Here is a 21,560-nt window from a genome sequence, read left to right as displayed (position 1 = left end):
CAATTTTTTGTGACTCCATCACCAAACTCACGTCGAAATTTATATATCTTGGTCAAGGTAGAATCGCAAGTGTGTTATTACCACGTAAACCTGAAGGTTTCTTCCGCAAGTTTTAGTGATTCTACGTCTGTTACTGTCTAGAGAGGAGACTTTAAAATAGTATCCGCGACGCGTCTTCAGGACGCGCGAGGGCCGCTTGCGCATCTTCGTTTTCTCAGTTAGTCATCTTGGCGCCGACATTTCGGTTTTCTGTTTTCTCTCTCGCTTCTTTTTTTTTTTTTTTTTTCTCTGTTTTATATTTCCTGCGAGCCAAAATGCAGCTGTCCAAATAAATATTGACGACCTGGAAGATGTTCGGGAATCGTTGTTAGCCGGTACAAAAATAACTTCAAATCGCGTGCCTATAAACGATTCGAAATTTTTATGCGCAGTCGCTTGCAAATTATATAAATTCTTCTTTGCTCTGATTGAAACAAGAAAAAAAAAGGAAAAAAAGTTCTCACCCCAGGCTCCCAATTATTGGAAATTCAATGGTCTTCGTCATTTGCCGATGGTATAATATCTGTATTAGATCGCCTTCTTCTTTGTCATCAGCCGCGCGTGCCGGAAGGTGTAAACGCCATTAATTATTGCGAATAACGAGAATTTTTTGCTGTTTTTCTCTTACCTGGAAAGATGACGAATCTTTGAGAAATGACAACGCGGACGAATATAGTCAATATAGTAATGGTCTTACTACACGGTCATAAAAGTAACTAAGATCTGTTGAGAATGGATGAAGAATAAATAAATCACATATAGAAGCGAGTCGCCGCAGTCAGCTGGTATATGTGGATATCCGCCGCTGGCGACTAATAATGACATCAGACTTTGACTTGTTGCAAAAATCTTTACAATTATTTGCTAGGCTAGAGAATAGGTGAAAAAAAGAAAAAAAAAAAAAAAACTGAGTTAGGTTATCTCGCACATTAGTATAACACAATTTATTACTTGGGATAAGTCCGACACGTCATTCTCTGCAGCTGCCATATTATCTGTGTGCCGTGTACTTAAAATTCTGGTAAAATTCATATGAGATCATATGTAATGGGGGATCGTCACCGATTGTTAAAAGAGACAGAAAAATAAATAAAAGGAATAGATGGCCTTCAAAATTTGTCACCGTGGAGAGGCAAAAAAATATTTTCATTCAAATGACAGAATTTTTCGTGCATGTTTCGGCACATGTAGAAATTCACTTTCCCAATTGATTGTAGCTTGATCTGATATCATATCTTTCAGGATTAAAAAACTTACGAAATATCATTACGATCATGTAACGTGATATGAATAAAAATTTGTGCTTTTAGATTCTCTATTTCTCTTTCATATAATCGAGTTCTATGATTTCCGCACATGCATGCTTGCAACAACGAGCATTATTATTTGGTTAGTATGTCAGATCGTTGCGTATATTATATTTGGATTCTCACACGTACACCTATATGTATACACGTATATATATGTATAACGAGGTTAGCTATAAGAAGTTAGTGCAGGAGCCAATTTTCTAGAGCAACTATATAGTAAAATATATAGCTGGCATAGTGTCTGAAATATTGTCCCAATTCTTCTTGCCAAAAGTTGTGTTAGTCGGTTGCTTTTGTCGCCTGTATTTTATATATACCTTTACACCCAACGCGCCACAGATTTATGCATATCTAATATCTATATCACACCTGTAGGACGCGCGAATTTAAAAACGAGAATCCAAAGCCAACCGGCATAACCGAAGAATTTCTATCAAGGACGAAAGACATGCCAATGTATATAAAGAGCTAGACCATGCGATAATTTTTTCATTATCTTTATTATTTATCTCTTTTTCAAAATGATTATTATTACTGTTACTATTATTTGTTTTTCGTAAACTTTTCACCTACTATTACATTTTCAAATATACAATTTTCCTGGTTTTTTTTTTCTCGTGGAATGTTTTATATAGAGTTTTTTTTTTTTTCCACTTATGAAAATACGTATGTCTCTATAATTAATTGCATGCGATGGTAAAACTTGTACAGTAATTATTCATACCATTATACTCGCCTAACCCGCACTCATCGCATAGTTTATCAATTAGCGTGCCACTTTGATTATATTGCACGATTAACGATTCTAGATGCACTTGCACACTGTGTATACCACTTACACGATGCCAAGTCGGCGCATTCTTCGAACCAATTTTTTTGCTGTTCCAGTTTTTTTTTTTTTTGCTTTTTTTTTGTAATTTTTTCATTACTTCGAAAGCTCATCGGACGAAGAGCGCGATAGAGACTGCCCCTCATATATTACGAGATGAAAGTTTATATCAATTCAACTCCCGAGTGCACAGGGAATTCTGTTCATTCGTTTGTTGTATTAGTATGCGAATAGTAGTAATAATAATGATTTCTGATTATATTCATTACCATGCACACGGTAAACTTGACTGAGATCGTTCAGGGATTGCAGACCTTTTTTGAAAATGAATATATTTTTGAAACAATTTTTTATTACGAGACCAATAATTTTCTAGGTGTGTACATATAAGTTTTGGTTTACAAGCATTATTGTATCACGGTACATCACAACCGAGAGTCGCGAAAAATTTTATCGTAGGAAAAATAAAAGAAATAATATTCTTCTTATCTCAGCCGCGCTTATAAAACAGTTTGCATGATTTATTCTTCGAAATGTGCGATAGCGTTGCTAGATATCATTTTTGTAACTGTTTCGCAGTTATAATGCCTGCTGTATGGGAAACTTACATTCGCATATATGTAACGTTGCTCTATTTATTTATTTCTTTTCGATCGTACGATGTTACGTTTTGTACTTTTTGATAGAGTCGCGTGTCACGTAACCGATACCGAAATCGTTTTTTAGAATACCTCGTTAACGATCAGATTAAAAATTACCAAATTACTCCAATCACTAGAAAAAATAAGGCAGTTCGGAGTAGGTACACGAAGTAACTGAGGGAATATAATGACTCGTACTACACGGTATAATATGGTATAGATAATTAGCGACGAGAATATGCGGCTAATTAGCTGCTTCAGTTTGTTACAATTGCCTTACGGTTATATTGTGTTGAAAGTCGTAACTTCTTCGTAATACGTGAACATCATTCCGAACGGCTTATTTGTTATAATGGATAATCATCCCTCCAAAACTAATCACCAATAAGGTATAATCGTTTATAAATGTACTTTCGTTGAAATTTGTTTCGTTGTGTACCTACATCTGCCGCGTTGTATACGACATGTACAAAATGCACCGATGGCTCTTCTCTCCGTCAGTAAAATTAGGGTGTCGATCGAATGCTGTTTTCTTTGTTTTTTTTTTCCTTTTACCTTGCCGGCGAAAATTTCAACCATTCGTTGAGGAGGAGAGTTCGTGAGAAATCTACCCTTGCGATTGCAACGTACAAAATGCGCGAGGTACGGGCGCCTCTGGATCTAGCTCACGCGAGCCAACGCAAAGTAGATGGAGATGAGGAAGATGAAGATGATGAAGATGATTAAGATGAAGGAGATCGTGACGAGAACGTCAGTCGTCGTCAGCTGATGTCATGTAGGCGCGTTCGCTCGGTCGCTGCTCACGCTAAATGCGGCTATGATGCCCTGTCTTTATTTTTCATTCCCTGCGCGCATCTCTAGACATACACACATGCTTGCATATAGCGTCACCCGCATCCCACAGAGCATTATTCTAATGTATATTTCATGTAGGTTTTTAATTTTATTTTTCTCGCATCTATCGCCCGTGATTTCCTATCACATTTCATAGATGGCTTTTCTCTCTCCTTGATTGCGAGAGACGAGTGTTATGAACCAGGTGTTGTCAAACCATCCTGGATTTTCATCCAACTGTAATTAAGGGGAGGAAAAAAACGATTGAAATTAAAGGAAATAAATGAATAATAACCAGAAGAAAGAAATATTATTCTCCATTTAATACATCCGACATTATATACCTGACGATTGTGGAATAACCAGTTTCATCGTTATAATAATATTCTAAATTCTAAAACGTTGAAAATAAATTTTGGCACAAGCTATAACGTATTTCGAAACGGTAATAAACATCGGTTTTTTTTTTTTTCTCTCCTTTACTTTACTTCTTCGCGATTCACTTGATGGACGATTTCATTTTTGAAAGCTTTGCGTATTTTTGGGTTTTTTTTGGTTTCAATTTTTCTCGCGGCAGGAGCGCAACTTTAATTCGAGATACTCGGTACGAAATTCATTTCTCGTCACAATGTGATGTACTCTAGTCGAAGCATGAAAAACATACATGAATAGTATACGTACGAATGTGTGAGAAAACACCTGCCATGGACCGCAGCATCTCGGTCGGTTGATATATACCACGGTATGTGCAACAGAGCAGGTGTGGACGAGTTTTCCTTCTCCTCCTACTCTCGAGCGATTTTGCAACTGCATTTTTATCTCTCTAAAAACTATGTCTCCGTTACGCAACGCGTCTTCGTCGTCGTCGTCGTCGTCGTCGTCGTCGTCGCTTAGCGTAGCTATACATCACACGTTGAATAAACGTTAACGATTTCAGAAATTCTGACGGTGAATTCGTTTCATACGTATAGCGAGTATATGTATACTCGCCGCGAAATATATGCGAAAGAAGCTGTGACGGGACTCGAGATTATACGTACCTACCTGTACACGCATCCACGGATCATGCTTTATACCACGCGGCTTCCTTTTTGTACCAAAGATTTCAAACAACTTTCTGATTTTACCATACCTGGAAAAATAGCAGGTATACATGTCTCTTTGGATCGGCCCGCAACTTTGATACACACGTATATATGTATGTATGTTAGACGAGTTAAAGTTATTACGAACCGTTTCGCGGTGGGAGATATGTTATACCATTATACTTTATGTACCTTCTGAGGCGCGAGATTACTTTGAGTTTTTTCCCTTTTTTTTTTTTCTTTCTTTTTATTATATTAGCTCTTGACGTTTAGTTGGCGGTGATATTTTTTGATCACCGTACTAAAAGCAGTCTGTACGGAATAACGTAAAGTTCTACGTACTGATGGGAACGAGTATGTGTGAGCCAGGCGAATACCCGCATAAAAAGTAAAAGGAACTGAACAATGAGCAGTAATTGAAGATTCGAACAAACTAAGAAGAAATAAAATACACGTGCACACAGGTATGATGCGATGCATCTTCACAGACACAGTGTGACCGATGTGGACGATTCGGATGATTGAATCTTAGAATTTATTTTACCAAACAATTTCGCTGATATACTTCTTCTGTTGAAAGAAAAGAAAAAAGTGTACAGAAGATCTGATTCTGCAGCATCCGTTATATTCTTTTTTTCCTTTTTCTGTTTTATTTTTTTTTTTTTTTTTTCAAATCATTGATCGTTGAAATTGTGAAACTGGAATGTCGTAATGCAATTATTCTATCGCTGACTTAACGTCGAATAGAAAAAAAGCATCGTATAATAATATCAACTGTACTCTACGATTACACGATCATCGATCGTTTCGAGATTCGAACCAGCCACGCCCATAAATTTTCTCGCTCCGCAGCCCAGCTTTTTTTACCATTTACAAACGTGTCGCAAGAAAGCGTACGCGGGATGCTCGAATAATCGACTCAAATCTTCAAATCGACTTTCAATTATAGAAGTACAATGTTACTCACGATATAAAGCGATTAATTAGAGAGAAAAAAAAATCTTGTTACAAAAAATAAGATGAAGAAAAAGTAATCGTTGAGTTCCATCCAAGTGATTTTTCAAAAAATACAATTCTTCCCAAATCTGTGGTGGATGTATTTTCTTTTTTTTCTTTTTCTAGTTTTAAATCTTAGACGCACCCTGTACATAACGTGACACGGGTACGACGGTGTGGTAAAATAGGTGTATATTTTATACACGTAGTGCAGGTTAATCGAGGCGTAGCATTGTAGGTAAGTAGGCAACTGTGTCCGTCCGTTCGTCCGTTTGGCCGTCCTTCCTTCTAAGCGAATCGTTTCGTTTCGTTGAACGCATTGAATTTAACCATCAGGGTTGGGCATGACTTTTATGTCTGGGCATCGGGAAATCACCCGATCGTGACGGTAGCGAGACTACTCACCCGTTCCGCGATCGACGGACGTCATTTTCTCCACCGATCATCTACGAAATATCTATATCCGTACGCGTACGGATATATTCACGTGTGCGATATAATTATTATGTTATTCTTGGGATGGGTTATACGGCGATTTAAATTCACTCGACACATTTTTACTGCATCATCGGTTTAGACCGAAATCTATTCGACGACGTCAAATTTCGTGTCGAGATTACATTCCGGCGAAAAAATTAAAGAGAAAATTAAAAAATAGATACAAAGCGACGCAGAGGTGGAAGCATTTTTTTGAATTACACTACAGGCGTGTATATATATATATGTAATAATAAAGAATTTAACCGGTTTTAAATTTATGGAATATCAATTTTCTCGCTGTAACATTTGAATTCTATATATGCCAAGGTCTGGATATGTAATTCAAACCGAATAAAAAACAAAAATAAAAACCAAACTTCGTTCCCATCGGTACGTATAATACCTACGTATCGCTATTTCGATGTACATAAGTCTTTTTTATGTTATACCCGCTGCGGGACATCAAAATTCGCGTCGATCGATATATCTCGTGTTTTCATCTCGTACAATAAAATGAAAGAGAAGATAACGAAATAGCTTTCGACAACCGCCTCCGCTGGACCAGAGAAGCAAATGACAATGATGCACATCGGATACCCATAGAAAATTATAGAACTCGCAACGGCTGATTAACTGGCGCCAGTTTTTGGCCCGTGCGAGAAGAGCATAAATTCCGTCCCAGTGATACACTGCTTGTACAAGTTGCAGCGTACGTTGACGTCGGAGAAAGACGTACGTACGTACGCTCGGGATAAATATCCACACGCGGTATAATGCCTGTGTGCGTAACATGCGGGTGAAACTATTATACGATATAATTTTGACGTTCGTCGGGGCATCGCAGATGTGTATTGGGTACCCCGTATGTTGAGACTGATTGATAAAAGAGGGGCCGCCGCCGCATTAGATCGACGCGTGGCTCGTACGGTGAATTTGTTAATTGAACGTTGAACATCGCTCCGTTAAATCGACGATGTTACCGCAGTGTACGTATCTGTTTCATTCCATACGCATAGGTATGTACAGATATTCCATCAACCGAGTCGTATAATCGTTACGTATAATCGCGTTACAATTTCCCCTCAACTAGAGAAAAAAAACAAAAATAACTTGGATTTTCTCATGCCAGAAATCCTCGTGGGTCACGTACGTATCTATACGATTAATTTTTCGAATTACCTTCCGAGTTATCAAACTTACGAAGAAATTTTCATTTCATTTGTATAATTATACCGCAGTCCGATGGTATACCTCACATGTGATATAAGTGTGTGTGCTTGGTATTATATGTAAAAAATGGCTACCTCCTAATTTCGCTGGAACATCTATAATTTCGTGAATTACAGGTTATTAGGATTAATGATTAATGATTCCTCTTTACTCTCTCTTTTTTTTTTTTTTTTTGGTTTTTTGTATCCATGGATTATTAACTACCGCGCTTTTAATTCCATTCATGGGTGGTCGTGATTATTTGTTGTGATAATTGTGAGCGTTAAAAAAATTCTTCTTCGGGGCGAATTGTGACGAAAAGAGTCGCGACCGGTCTGACACGCAGATGCGTATTATTGAGCGTCCGTTCTTTTTCCACTTTAAGCATAATTCACACTGTGCTCGCGAATTTATCGCGTGAATTATCCACGTTACAATAGAACTCGCGTTGTCCACTGCGGCGATATTTATGAAACAAACTAATGTGTAATCACCGTTATTTCATCTTTATGTATATGGCGTGTAAGTTATTATACACACATCTTACATATATGACATGTTCAAGGCGTATAAGTGCGTGTAACGTACGCGTGCTCTTTCTTCGTACCCTCGATCTTTACTGTGCGAGGTGGTATATTTTATTTTTCATAAAAGAAGACGAGTGCTGGTTCTTTTTTTGCTTTGCCATTACGCGTGTATGTACCGTGCTCTATTCTAAACGAGGCAGATCTCACTTGACTCCAAACTGAAAGGAGGAACCGAGCTCTTGGTTCTCGACTCTCGAATATCTATGAGGAAATATAACCCTCGAGTCAAGTTGAGTCCGATGCGGAGTGAATCGGTATTGAATTTTAATCAAATAATACCGCGTACGCGCCACACATGTGATAGGAGAATAAAAGATCGTTTCATGTTTCGAAGACGTTGCTCGACTTGTGTACATATTTATTTACATCATATGTATGTATACATATGTAGAACATATTCGTAGTTTGAGACGTTTCATACGGACGTAAACCGCAGTTCCTCCCTCTGGTCTCCAGTCTGTTGAACGAGTATATATGATAAACATACATCATCGCAGTCGTCACATGTAATAAATACTTGTGTACGTTATACAGTGTGACTAAATAGTTTACATATACAGGCGGCTGTATCGTTGCGTCACTGTGTCAAGGTCGGATTGTGTTCAGAGATATACATCTCCAAGTGTTAGACGTTAGTGCAGCGGTGTACACCCATTATAACGTACAGAGAACCCGCGTGTTTCTGAATTTTTATTAAATTCAAAAAATTCAATTCGCACTCGCGGTGCTGCGGAGGAGATCGGAAGCGACGAGCGATAACGCGTCTTCCTGCGGTCCTTTCTTTCTCTCGAATTTATTTCGCGTACACGCGTACATGTATACCTTGCTAATGATTTTCATTTACCATTTGTTTTACAGAAATCGCAAAGGTTCGGGCGAGCCTATTTCAAATCAGCGGAGTGAAAAAGGAACCGTTAATTTTACCAGAACCGGAAGGCGATGTCACCACACTCACGGAAAAAGTCTACGTGCCGGTTAAAGAACACCCAGACGTGAGTTTCTGATTATGATTAATTTGGAAAAAAGTTTCATACGATTTGTTTGCCTTTTTTTTCAATCTTCATGCCAGATTTATTTATTATATTAAGAGGAGAAAAAAAAATACATAAATTGTTCAAGCGTGCGGACAAATACGTGTGTATGTACACGCACAGGTACATAGATGTACGTAATGCTTCCGGGATAATCAGAATGGCCAGTCTCTGCGACATTGTGCGTACATGGAATCTATAATGAGCTGTTACTAATTTAAATAAATATTACGTCCGCTTATGGAATTCAATGGTTATAATATTATTATATGTACGATGTACATACACGAGTAGATTATATGGCGTGTGTAGTCGATGCGATCATTGGCGTGGCTTCTGCTGCACCTTATTCATCATCCGGTTATACCGTGGCACTTTGAATCCTACTTCGTTATTCCGAAGCGTATCTAATGTTAAAATAATTATCATTTTATGCGAGATAAAATAATTTCGAAATTACCAATCTTGTCGTTCGATACATCGGTACGTATAATACCGTGTGCAAATGTTGAAATTGAAGAACAACGACGTCTATGACTAATAATTTTGGCATAGGAATATAGAGTTATATATTTTTTTATTTTACTTTTCTCTCTCTTAACTCTATCTAGGATCGACGAATGCCCATTTTCACTAGAACAACGAATACGTACCAGAGTCACATATCCGGCAATTTTACTTCAAATAGTTGTCAGAAATATTCTTGACAAAAAAAAAAAAAAAATTTCTATGGCAGCAACAAAAAAAATGGAGAATTTCTAGAATAGTTTATAGCGTTCATGACTGAGGGAATTTCGAGTTATGATACAGTTTATAATAACGCACGCGCGCACGTGTAACACGGATACCAGTTGCCAAGACGTTGATACCTATATATCGTTTCGCGAGATGTATTTTGAAATTCTCTAATTCAAACGATTTGAAAATGCGCGAAGTCGGGGGTGCTATACGCGTAGGCGTTGTTACAGCTAGTTTTCGAACGGATGTGTTCGCAAAATCGTGCACAAAGTCGAGGAAAAACGGTTCGAAAGGTTTATATATATGTACGCAAGATGCACGTTATGGGGGAGTTATCTTGAGACGGCGTAAAAGGAAAGTGGTTGCTATGAGGATATAATTTTCAGACTCTACAAACTCTCGGCGAAAATAATTTCCCCGCGGATGAAAAACACGCCAGTGTAACGTGGCGGCGTTGGTATATGTAAAGTAGATGACATGCTCTTGGAGTTTAGAGAGGACCAGGGAGGAAAAAGGAAAGAGGAAGCTGCAGAAAGAGAGAGATGTGTAGAAGATCGTTCTTATAATGTGTACAGTCAACTGTTATTTCTGGAACGGCTCGGAATAGATTTCCCTGCTGCCGAAGTACGGCATCATCGGTGTTCTATAGTCGAGTTATAACCCGTGTGTGTTGCTACAATAACAAGGCTAGGCACTTTTTGGCACGGGTTATGGGATACCTAGTTTCAGTTTTTCACCGATCCGTGAGCTTACCCCGTTCGAATGCGGATGATATATATTTTTTTTTTTTATATTATACCATTGCATTGTCGCCATTACGATTACGGAATACCAATCATTTTATGAAAAATCAGACTGTACGGTTTGCACTAAGATTAAATCATAGGTTCGAGAAATTCAATCAGTCATATGTACCGTTATCGGAATATTCATATCCACCGTAGCTCGAGGCGAATTGAATTTTTCTACACAAAAAAAAAGTAGAAAAACTTGAAAAAGAACGAAAGACTTCGAATCGAGGTGCTCTGAAGCGAAAGACACATCCGGAGGGAGAAAAGGAGGCAGAAAAAAATGTAGATCGTCCGAAATTTATACGTACAGGTTGAAGAAAAAAAAAACGTCATTTTCATGTAATATACCATTTCGTAGGTTTTGATTACTCGTGGAATATTTAACCGATTAATTATATGCAGATCGTTGTGAACCGAAATCGTCCATCACGTTGCTGCAGATTATCGACACGTTCCGAGATGTGGTTTACAGCTATAATTGTCCAGGTTACCCTAAATTATAGAAAGAAATCGATGAAAAATAGAAAAGTTAAAAACTGTACTCGATTACGGTATTTTCTTTAATTTGGTTGAAATTATTTTCTTCGAATAGTTGCGTATATTACGAACAGTCGAGACGTGGATCGAAAGTTTCGTGGAGTTCATTTGAATTTTCACCTCTCAATTCACGTCCGCAGACTTGTTCGAAATTATTTAATTCAGGAATAACAAAAGCGCCGAGATCTCCACGCTTAGATGTGTCCTGAATTATTCAGGGCTCGGAATTTCAGATCAAAATTGAAGTGCGAAGCCATAAGAATCGAAAAATTCTACCGTTGCAGCTGCCCCGAGCGCGTTTACATACGTACCCTCTGCACAGTCGTATTTTTGTACATGTGCGATATGCGTTTGCACATGTTCGTATGTTACGGTGACCTTATGATCTTGAATTATTCGTGCCACTAACCTCACTGACGAGTTGCACATAGTATACAGTGAATTCGAGATTCCATTTGCGGTGCAAGTATTTGCGGTTATTCAAAATCGTATCTTCTCTGTAGACGCGTAAGATGTACAGCGATTCAAATACACGGTTGTGATACTCGTGCTGCGATTCGTTTGACAGTAAAAAATTAATTAATTAATCAAGAAACTTGAAAAATACGTATGTCCAATCATGTATTTACTACTCAACGTACACGTGTGTCTATCAATTTGCGTAGATGCTCCATTTTTCAATTGCGCACCACGCACTAGACAAATTTTTGAAGATGAAGATTTATTTCATACGATTTAGTTTTTTCTCTCAAGGTTTGCATTTCATTTAGATATTATCACGCGGGCGTAATATTTGTCGTCGTTGTTCGACCGTACATACACAAGTCACACATGCCTGTACGTCAATTTAAATCACAATTGCTGGCCAATCGTTTTGTATACGTATAATAGGTACATGAATCGCATATATACGCGTATAACTCACAGCTGTTATTATCTAAATCTTTCTTCTGCACTCGTGCTCAATTGTGTGTCACGGTAACTATTACGTTACGATATCAATGTTTTTTTACGTAAATATTTTTTCCCACTCGTGTGCATTGGTAAGTTCATGTGCGCTAACCGAATGAAATTATTTTCGTCAAACACATGTTACAATTATATAACACGGGATTTTTAAGTTATACACGGATGCGTTATTTAAAATACCAGATAAATTGTTGTGTGATTTTTTGAATTTTTTTTTTTCGTCTCATTTTCCGTTGAATTTCGATAGATCTGCACGGTCAGGGGTTGTACGTATAATAAATACACATCATCGTATCTATCAAAGAAGCTACCCTGGTGGTTCAGACGTTGACATTATCGGATGTGTATTTTTAGATACGATTATGTAACGCTTCGTCTTCTTCTTCTTCTTCTTCTTCTTCATTTTAACTACGTCAGATTTTCTTTACATCGTTCGAGTTACATCTTCGTTTTTAGAGAAAAAAAAAATATTTCTCATCTTTTTTCAACGTAGTCTTCTCCTCCGACCGACGTCTCTCTTATCTGCGAAATTATCGCAGAATTTTGTAGAAAAAAAAAATTTTGCGTTTTTTTTTACAATTTCTACTTCATTAATATGAATCACCGAATATATAACGGGCAGACATACACCAGTTGCCAGTCGGTGTATATATTTATATGTATATTCTGAATAGAAAGTGGTTCAACTTATGGTTGAATATATTATCGTCCGTTCTTAACCTACGGGGTGGCCGAATGAAACTTATTTATCTATAATTTGAGACGGAAAAAAATTTATTCGTACGTGTCAAGCAGATCTCGGAATCCCAGATAGTACCTCTGATAGCACTCGATCATTTCGTCTTATTTGTCGTTTATTTAAATTCTCTTTCAAAGATTTCTCTCGCAACTCGCTTACACACCTCGGTATAGACATACCTATATGCTATATCGACCTGCAGAGCTACGGATATGATTGTATGCGCTCACCTCTAGTCGAGATTTCTCACTTCCTCCAGAGCTTATATAGCGCGCTGAAAAGTTCACGAGTATTTATTACACACCATATAACTATTTCCTATGTAAAAGATTCGCTAAATAATTTTGTATATGGATATTCATGGCGCTGTATACCTGTCGACACTTACACGTGTATTCAAATTACCTGAAAATTATTCCTATGTACCGTGCCGAAAGTATTTTCGTTGACACGCGATTCCAAAATTGTGTAAAATGTACGTCTAATGGCATTAGGTAGATTCTAGAGGTAGAAAAAAATTTTCAACAACTGTACTTCAACTTTTTGTTCTCTGACCTTCGTATTTCTTATCCTTGCTTTTTTTTCCCTCACTTCACACCGTCGTTTCATTCTTTACGCGAGGAGCTTTTTATTGAGAATAAAATATGAGAAACGAATGGATTTCGATGCGAGCCATATAAGGGGGCGTGGTGAATCGTTGATATCGAATTATAGATTTTAGAGTGCAATGATATGGATACCAGACCATTAGAATCCCTCGACTGGGTTATCACTCAGATAAGTTTGACCAATCTCTATTACGATTTTCGATTCAACGATATCATCTTTTCGTATACATATGTAGTGGTATCTGTGACGAGATGTGTACGGGGAAACTTCTGACATTGATTGGTGGATGGTTTGATTGCGATCGTAAATTGTAATTATAATATATATACAGGTAACATCGAGTCAAGAATTAGGATCTCTCTAATAAATTTGTTTGGGAGAAAATACGTATTTCAATTTGCATTTCACTCCGTGCAAGTCTTTCTCTTCTAGATATTGGAATTAGAATTATGTACCGCGTAATTGAATTACTCCGTTTCTCCAGCCTCAGTTATTGTTTCTGGAATTATAAAATTAAAAAATTAAATACCATTTTAATTGAGATTCCAATATTTTTGAAGACACTTCTGCACTCTTTGCCACTCTCGAGTCTAACCGATTACCGGCTAGTGCGTTTCAAAAGCAATCTATTCTCCTCGAATATTTTATTTTTAGTGAAATCCTTGTTTTTTTTCATTGCAGTTCAATTTCGTTGGGAGGATTTTAGGCCCACGTGGTATGACCGCCAAACAACTCGAACAAGAGACTGGATGCAAAATCATGGTTCGAGGAAAGGGCTCGATGCGAGACAAGAAAAAGGTAAGTTTTTCCATAAATTCGCATGAGATTCGATGGAAAATTTTAGGCGAGAAAATTTCATCGAGATCTTTGGCTCCTGTATCGCAATCGATTACCGTTAATTGTGCTCTTCGTTGCGTCGAAAGGGGGGAAAAAAAAATATATGAGGAAAATACCACGTGTAAAGTGGGTATCGGTATATGCACTCGAAAAAAAAAAAAGAAAAAAAAAAGTGATACTTGTACACGTGTGCCAGGCGTTCTCGTAAGAACGATACATGACTATATTTGGAAACAAACGGATGGCGACCCGAGGTTTCGAACGAAGTCGTGACTACCCAGAGTAAACTCTTATAAGTATATTGTTGCACATGTGTACATCGCCGAGGGTTGTGCACAGTTAAAACTAATACCGATGCAGGAAAATCCGACTTACACCGACGTAGCACGGCGATTCTAAAGGTGGGAGGCAAAGGGGTCACTCACCGACTTTTACCTCCGCTACTACGAACACCTTCGTGCCGAGTATATACGGAATCCGAATCGCGTGGAAGAGATTGCGCGGATTTTTTTGGCGCGTTCGTCGTTTTTCCGAGGAGCGAAATTCTATCATTTTTCGAAAATCCGAGTCACCGATCCTCGTTTTTATGCAACGACCATATCGGTTCTTCGTATCGTGATTTATTCGTTAGCGACGGTGAACACCTGGCGAACTTAGTTTTCTAATCGGTATCACAACCAATCAACTTGCAGGGAGTCGTTCGTAGCAAAGGATTTTACAAAGTTCTCACGTACGACGCTCGGTATATGGTATTAAAAGCTGCGATTCGATGTGATTTATCGTAGTCGGGAAAAGTATGAAATTATTTCTTATATGTGCTCGTAGGGACGTATCGCCGGTCTCCGATGATGGAAATTGAAAAATAACCACATCGCTGTTATAAAATATCTGTATGGATTATTTTATATTGCAATGTAGGTACTGAAACTTGATCGTTCGCTATTATAGCGAAATAAGATACGAATGAGTGAAGCATAAAAAGTATATATGTAATCTTTTTTCAAGCTGCGTTTGCCATTGACATGGTTACCCTAGTAAGTACATTCGCATTGAAAACTGTAGATGGAAAGAAAAAAATTGTCACGGCCAATTATTTTTTGATCACAATACCGTGTACTCGTCGGTTTCACACTTTGTGCATGTAGTTGTGCTTCGTTTTCAGGATTTGTTTTTTTTTTTTAAATTTTTACTTACCATATCCGCACGTGAAATTATTTCAATCATTTGTACCGTAGGCGGATTTCCGTATGAGATATTTTACTTATGTTCACATTCCTTCGTATTAGAAGAGAGGCGTCGTAATTTTTTGTTTCTCCTCTTTCACCCGGAAATCAATTTGACGATTGATCTTAATTTCCTAGGAGGAACAAAACAGAGGTAAACCAAACTGGGAGCACTTGACAGACGAGCTGCATGTGCTACTGACGGTGGAAGATACCGAAAATCGAGCAACGTTAAAACTCGCACGTGCCGTGGAAGAAGTCAGGAAACTTCTCGTACCCGTGGTGAGACAGTTCCAATCATAAGATATCTCTCATTTGAAAAAAACAAAATAAATTCAATGTCAGTACAGCCGTTAGCGAAAGGATTAGCAATTCAACTCGTAACGTTTGCTGAATCTAATTTTCACTTTCGTAACCACGATCCGTTTCATTTTCTGTTCTTGAATAACTCGTGTGAAAGAGATCGCAATCGCGCTGAAATTCAGAGGCCTTATTCGGCTGATGAGAATTAACGTTTGTCGTACGTAACTTTTAGAGCTGCGGTGGAATAGGTATTAACGGATTCCCATTTACCACGCAACGTGGTTGAATTCTTTGCTGTCGTCAGCCATTTGATCGAATTGACAAAAATAATTGAATTTCAATGTAACGAGTCTTGTTAGGTCATTGAATTATCCGAGAGCCTCGTAAAAAATCTTGATCTCTTCACTGTGGTACATTCTGACGGTGATATCGATTGTTAGCAGGCAGATGGTGAAGATGAGTTAAAGAAGAGGCAGCTCATGGAGCTCGCCATAATAAATGGAACATATCGTGACTCGAATACAAAGGTGGCGGCCGCTGCAGGTAATTTTTGTCATGATTGATTTATCCTTGCAGATTCTAATTCTGCGAGCTTGCCATAGATGACATTTGAAGAAATTTCGAAGTGACTGTTTTCTTTGAAAAAAAAAATTGCAAAAAAAAACTAATCAAGACGGACTGACCTCGATCATCTCTTTTGCTCCATTTCCATGCGCTCTCGCAAAAATTGAATAATTTCGATTCGTTGTAAATTCATTATTACAGAAGGCATTTGTTGTTTCAAAGTACAGTCTAGAAAGTGAGCGTAGTTTTTGATATTGCAGCTTGTGACGAGGAATGGAGGCGCGTTGCACAAGCGGCAGCGGAGACACAGCGACTCTTACCGGGATTAACTGCTCCGATGAGGAACCCAAGTACGCCTCTTGGAGCACCGTTGATCCTTTCTCCGAGGATATCAGTGCCAACGACAGCTGCCTCTTTGTTAAGTGGGTCAGGACCACCTGGGTCCCTTATGTCTGCGGGAGATCCTCATGGTCTAATTTACACTCCATACGCAGATTATGCGAACTATGCAGCACTTGCAGCTTCACCTCTTCTCACCGAGTACGCTACAGCTGACCATTCTGGTGGGTTGTTTGCTCGCTGACGCTAGGCCCCAGTTGACGTATCTTTCATGAGATACTCAATTACCTTGTTATTAGTTTTTATTATTACCAAGTATAGCGCAGATTATTACATTATATGATATAATATAATATTTCTCTAGAATATATTTTCTTCATAGCGTAGATATTTAGAAAGAAAATAGTTGAATCAGTCATTTACTAGTCGAGTCCGTTCTGATATAACACCAGAATTTTTAGCGTAACATATGTACATTATTTTTTTACATAATTTTTTCTTTTTTTTTTCTCTGTTGTCTAAACGTCATACATACACAGGTTTATCTCAGCAGCGACATGACGTTGTTCCGAAGGTTTAGTTTTTTAAATATTATTAATATAAATAATTATACCAACGTGTTGCAGATGAAAAATGTAAGTATACTAGTCCAAAAAGTTTTAGGTAGAGTCGACACATTGACAATTTTTCAGATCGAACGTTTTCACGTTTTATTCAAAGTAAATGGTAATATTATGTGAATGGTACGTATGTACAGTAGTTGTCGGCGTCATGTTAATTTATGTATAGAGCAGTAAGGCCAGAGGAGTTAAAGTCGAGGTAGTTTTATTCTCTGAAACGGAAGCCGTTTCTAAAACTCAGATCACAATCCATTGGCTATCCGCCGGGTTTTACTTCGAAACGTTTGCGTCGGGCTACATGGACATGAAAAAGAAACTAACCATAAGGAAATGAAAAAAAGGGTTCCATGCGGTTATCACGTACGATATATTTTTTTTTTTTTTTTTATTATTCTCTTCGAAACTTACAAATTTTTACATTTGACTTCTGTCAAAAAATCATTCCAAGTTACAAACATCTTGCGAAATATGGGATAAAATTATATATCGTCTACATCACCTTTACAGGTGTAGAAACATTTTTGGGACTAGTATAAAATATACATAACTGCAAACAGTATTTGAAATGACAGGCTAATTAGAGGCCAGTGTATAAAAACTGTTGAGCAGTACATAGCATACGCCAATATCATTGGCATTAGATATACAGCGGAGAATAGGATTATACGAAAGAAAATTCTATTATTAGTAGTTACATGTATAAATTTTTTTTTTTTTTTTTTAATTTCGTGCATTGCAGTTACCTATGCGTGGTACATATTTATGTATATTTGTAAGCATGATTTGGAAGCATACTCTCTAACGGATTCTTGCATTTCAGCGAGATGTCCGGTTGCGTGGCGCGTTCTTGTGTACTACTCGATGCAATAATCAAAGGCCATTCATAATCGTTATATTTATTATATTAAAAAAGAAAGAAAAAAAGGTAGAAAAAACGAAAAAAAGAGACATAAGAAAACATATGTATTTATTTGAACTAGCACGTTAGATAGATGTAGCGTAATAGCTTTTTCAGAATTTTTTATAGAATTTTATCGTAGGGTTAGCTTGAAAAGAGACGTACCGTTGATATTTTAAATTTTAGATCTTCTAATAGCTAATGTCATGTTCTTAGGAAAGAAGAACATTTTAACTCGAAGACATTATCCGTACTAAAAAAAAAAAAACAAATTTTAACATCCGTTGAGAAATATTTATTAGTAATATGGTGATGGTTAATTATTAATAGAATTTGCTAGGTTTTCATTACTCGTTGTTCTATTTAATTTATGCGATATTTTTTTTTTTTATTTTGTTTTCTATATATATATTTTTTTTTTTTCAAATTATTTCGCGAACTATCGTGCTTCACAGAATTTTTCGAAAGCGATAACACTACAATATACCACTAGAATCTCACATGAATTGAATCCCTTTATTTAGGTTTGGTTTAACATAGGAATAACAACTAACTTGGTCCGCCTTTCCTACGGAACTTACTTACCTCGCATTCACACTCATACGTACCCTAATATCATAATCAAATAATATCTAGCTAAGTACGTTTCGAGAATTTGCAAGTATCCGGTATATCGAATCAGATGTTCGAACCAATTTAATAAATTTCCAGAGGAATAGAGAATGTGATTAATATAATTTTTTCGACGATCAGAATCTTGCATATTCAAAAATTTTTAACATCACTCTCAAAGTGAACAAGAAAGAAAAAAAGTTATAATGTGTGACTAAAAGTGAATAGAATTTTTAAACCCAAAACTAATGATATTGAATAAAGTTTTGCTTCATTTGACTATCAGATAATATTAAACGGGTATTATCGATTGAATTTACGACGTTGACACTTTTGGTAATAATCATCGGTGGTTGGTACGCTGATTCTGTAGGATTCTAGACAGACAGTAGGTGTAGGAAAAGTATCCAGGGACCAAACAAATGTTTTGAGGACTGATGGTTCTAGCGTATATTTGTAGCTGTTTTAAGTAGAGTAAAAATGTTATTTAAATACGCTACCACGAGAATCTTGTACATTATACTTTATATATTATTATTATTATTATCATTATTATTATCATAACTATTATTATATTATTTTATACGATTATTTAATTTTATTTTTATAAAGATTTAGCTATTGTATTTACACAAAAGGTCTAGAGCGGATAATAGGTATCGTTCAAAATACTCATTGTTGCTATGAAGAATAGTGGAGAACTGGACACATTTTTAGTTGCGTAGAAAAATTTACCTGATATCATGAACAATCAAAACTGATTTGTAGCCATACGTGAGTGAGATAAACAAAACAAAGGTCCGGTATTGTCGTTGACATTTAAAGATCACATATTACGATAGACACACCCCGTTATGCATATATGGTATATTAAATATATATATTTATAAAAATTATTATGTTATGCCGAAGAAGTAAAAAATTAATTTTTTACTTGGAGTTTTGATAGCGGGAAGTAGCAAACTTGGATAATTTCGTATTTGAATGAAAATGACAAGTCAATTGCAGGTAAAAACTGCCCGAGAAATGCGTAGAAAATGTTGAATAGTCGAACAACGTTATCAACTACGGATTATAATATTCTATCATGTCACATAGACAACGCTGAAACAGAAGTGGTTATTTCTGTTAATATTGATATAGCTAAAGTGTCGCAATACACATATCACAAGAGTTTGCTACTCCCGTAATATAACTCGAGATTGTTGTTGAAAGTTCAAATTAAACAAGACAACTATTAGCCGAAGTTGTCCAACAGCAGAACATGTATTTTGTCTGTGTCTGATTGTGCGTGTTCTGTGAAATCTTTCACAAACCACAACTTTAGTACTGTAACGAACATAAAAGAGACAAGAAAAAAATCAGAACAAAGAAAACAACAATCAGAGAAATTTTACAATAATTGATTCATAAGTGAATTGGTAACTTTTGCAGTTACCTAAAACTGTGGAATTTTTTTTTAATTTAAATCATTAGCGGGGTGATTACTGATGTTTGTATGTTGGGGACAGGTGCAGCAGCCGCTGCCAAGCAGCGTAGGCACCTGGGTCAGATTCGCGAGCACCCTTATCAAAGGGCTGGCGCTCTCTCGTGAATACAGAGTACTCTCGCGCCTCCGCGGAAAGGTCAGTTGTACTCAAACGTTTATTACGTTATTCATAATTTGTATGAAAATTTATGCGAGAGTCTTGAAAAGGCACTCATATAGATTATACAGCATACAAAAAAAAAAAAACCAGTGAATTGTGTACGTTCATTTATTTCAGTACCTGATACCGTATCCTCAGATACGTTGTCTTATTTGAATTGAAAACTTTTTTTTTTATAAAATGATTTGATAGTCGGAATTGTGCTTTGATTTTTCACATTACTGACACATAAATTCACTACAATTGAACAAGAAAAAAAAAATTAGTTTCTTTGGGTACACGCAGTAAGGTGAAAAATTATTTACAGTAACACAAATCCATAGAATTGTATGCGACAGCAATGATGATCATGATGTATACCTTGAAGCAAATCATTAGCTTTTGTTGCAATGAGATGGGGACATGTTAATTATGGCGATAGTAGCCCTGAATAATTTAATATCGTCAATTACATTTGATCAACAACCATGAATTCTTTTTTTCTATCACGTTTCTTAGTGCATCCTGTAAAATTTATTTTATTCGATGTTAATGAAAAGCTAATAAGTCTGCAGTCAGAAATTCGTACATGATGATAATGCCTTATGCCGTAACTCCCCGCTCCTAGGTATAAGCAACATTAGAAAAATTCTATCCAATGAGCTCACTCGTGTTGAATAATGTCATCATATCAAACTGGTAAACGACAGGTGATCGTGTTGGTGAGCACCCATCTGTTTTTACGAACAATCAAAATAAGTTAAAACAGAAAAAGATAACGCGCTGCCCGGTCTTTTAAACAATACATGTATTATAACAATCAGCTAATTTTCTTATTGTTTCTACCCAGCTGATTGTGTCAGTACTAGTCTTCCATTTGATGTTTTTATTTTTGCCAATATTTTTTCTTCATAAGATACATTTATTTAAAATACCTATTATAATTATAATTATAGTTATTATTATCATTATTGCTATAATTATTATGATTTTCGAATAGAATATCACACGTCACGAGAGAAATAGTGTGGTTTTTACAATAAAAAAAGAAAGGACAAGATATATAAAGATTATGTTTTCGGTGCTCGTATCGATATAAGATTCAAATTTCT

General features: G+C 36.7%; 1 protein-coding gene across 6 annotated transcripts in view; it reads left to right on the top strand.

Annotated features, from left to right (window-relative positions):
- The window catches only part of LOC105690867 (protein held out wings), a 36,453-nt gene that overhangs the window by 9,982 nt on the left and 4,911 nt on the right, over positions 1–21,560 (top strand). Inside the window, exons 2-7 of one of the 6 annotated variants that reach the window (XM_020855196.2) lie at positions 8,869–9,002; positions 14,106–14,222; positions 15,623–15,766; positions 16,228–16,330; positions 16,612–16,914; positions 20,332–20,445. In XM_020855196.2, coding sequence (XP_020710855.1) covers positions 8,869–9,002; positions 14,106–14,222; positions 15,623–15,766; positions 16,228–16,330; positions 16,612–16,914; positions 20,332–20,414 — 884 coding nt within the window. In that variant the 3' untranslated portion in view covers positions 20,415–20,445. Of the gene's footprint in view, positions 1–8,868; positions 9,003–14,105; positions 14,223–15,622; positions 15,767–16,227; positions 16,331–16,596; positions 16,915–20,331; positions 20,446–21,560 lie in introns of all 6 variants that reach the window. The other 5 variants (XM_048657428.1, XM_020855193.2, XM_012409010.3 and 2 more) reach the window with 5 other exon arrangements.

Source organism: Athalia rosae, chromosome 6 (assembly GCF_917208135.1).
Source record: "Athalia rosae chromosome 6, iyAthRosa1.1, whole genome shotgun sequence".
Lineage (NCBI taxonomy): Eukaryota > Metazoa > Arthropoda > Insecta > Hymenoptera > Athaliidae > Athalia > Athalia rosae.
This window is presented reverse-complemented; position numbering and strand designations above follow the sequence as displayed.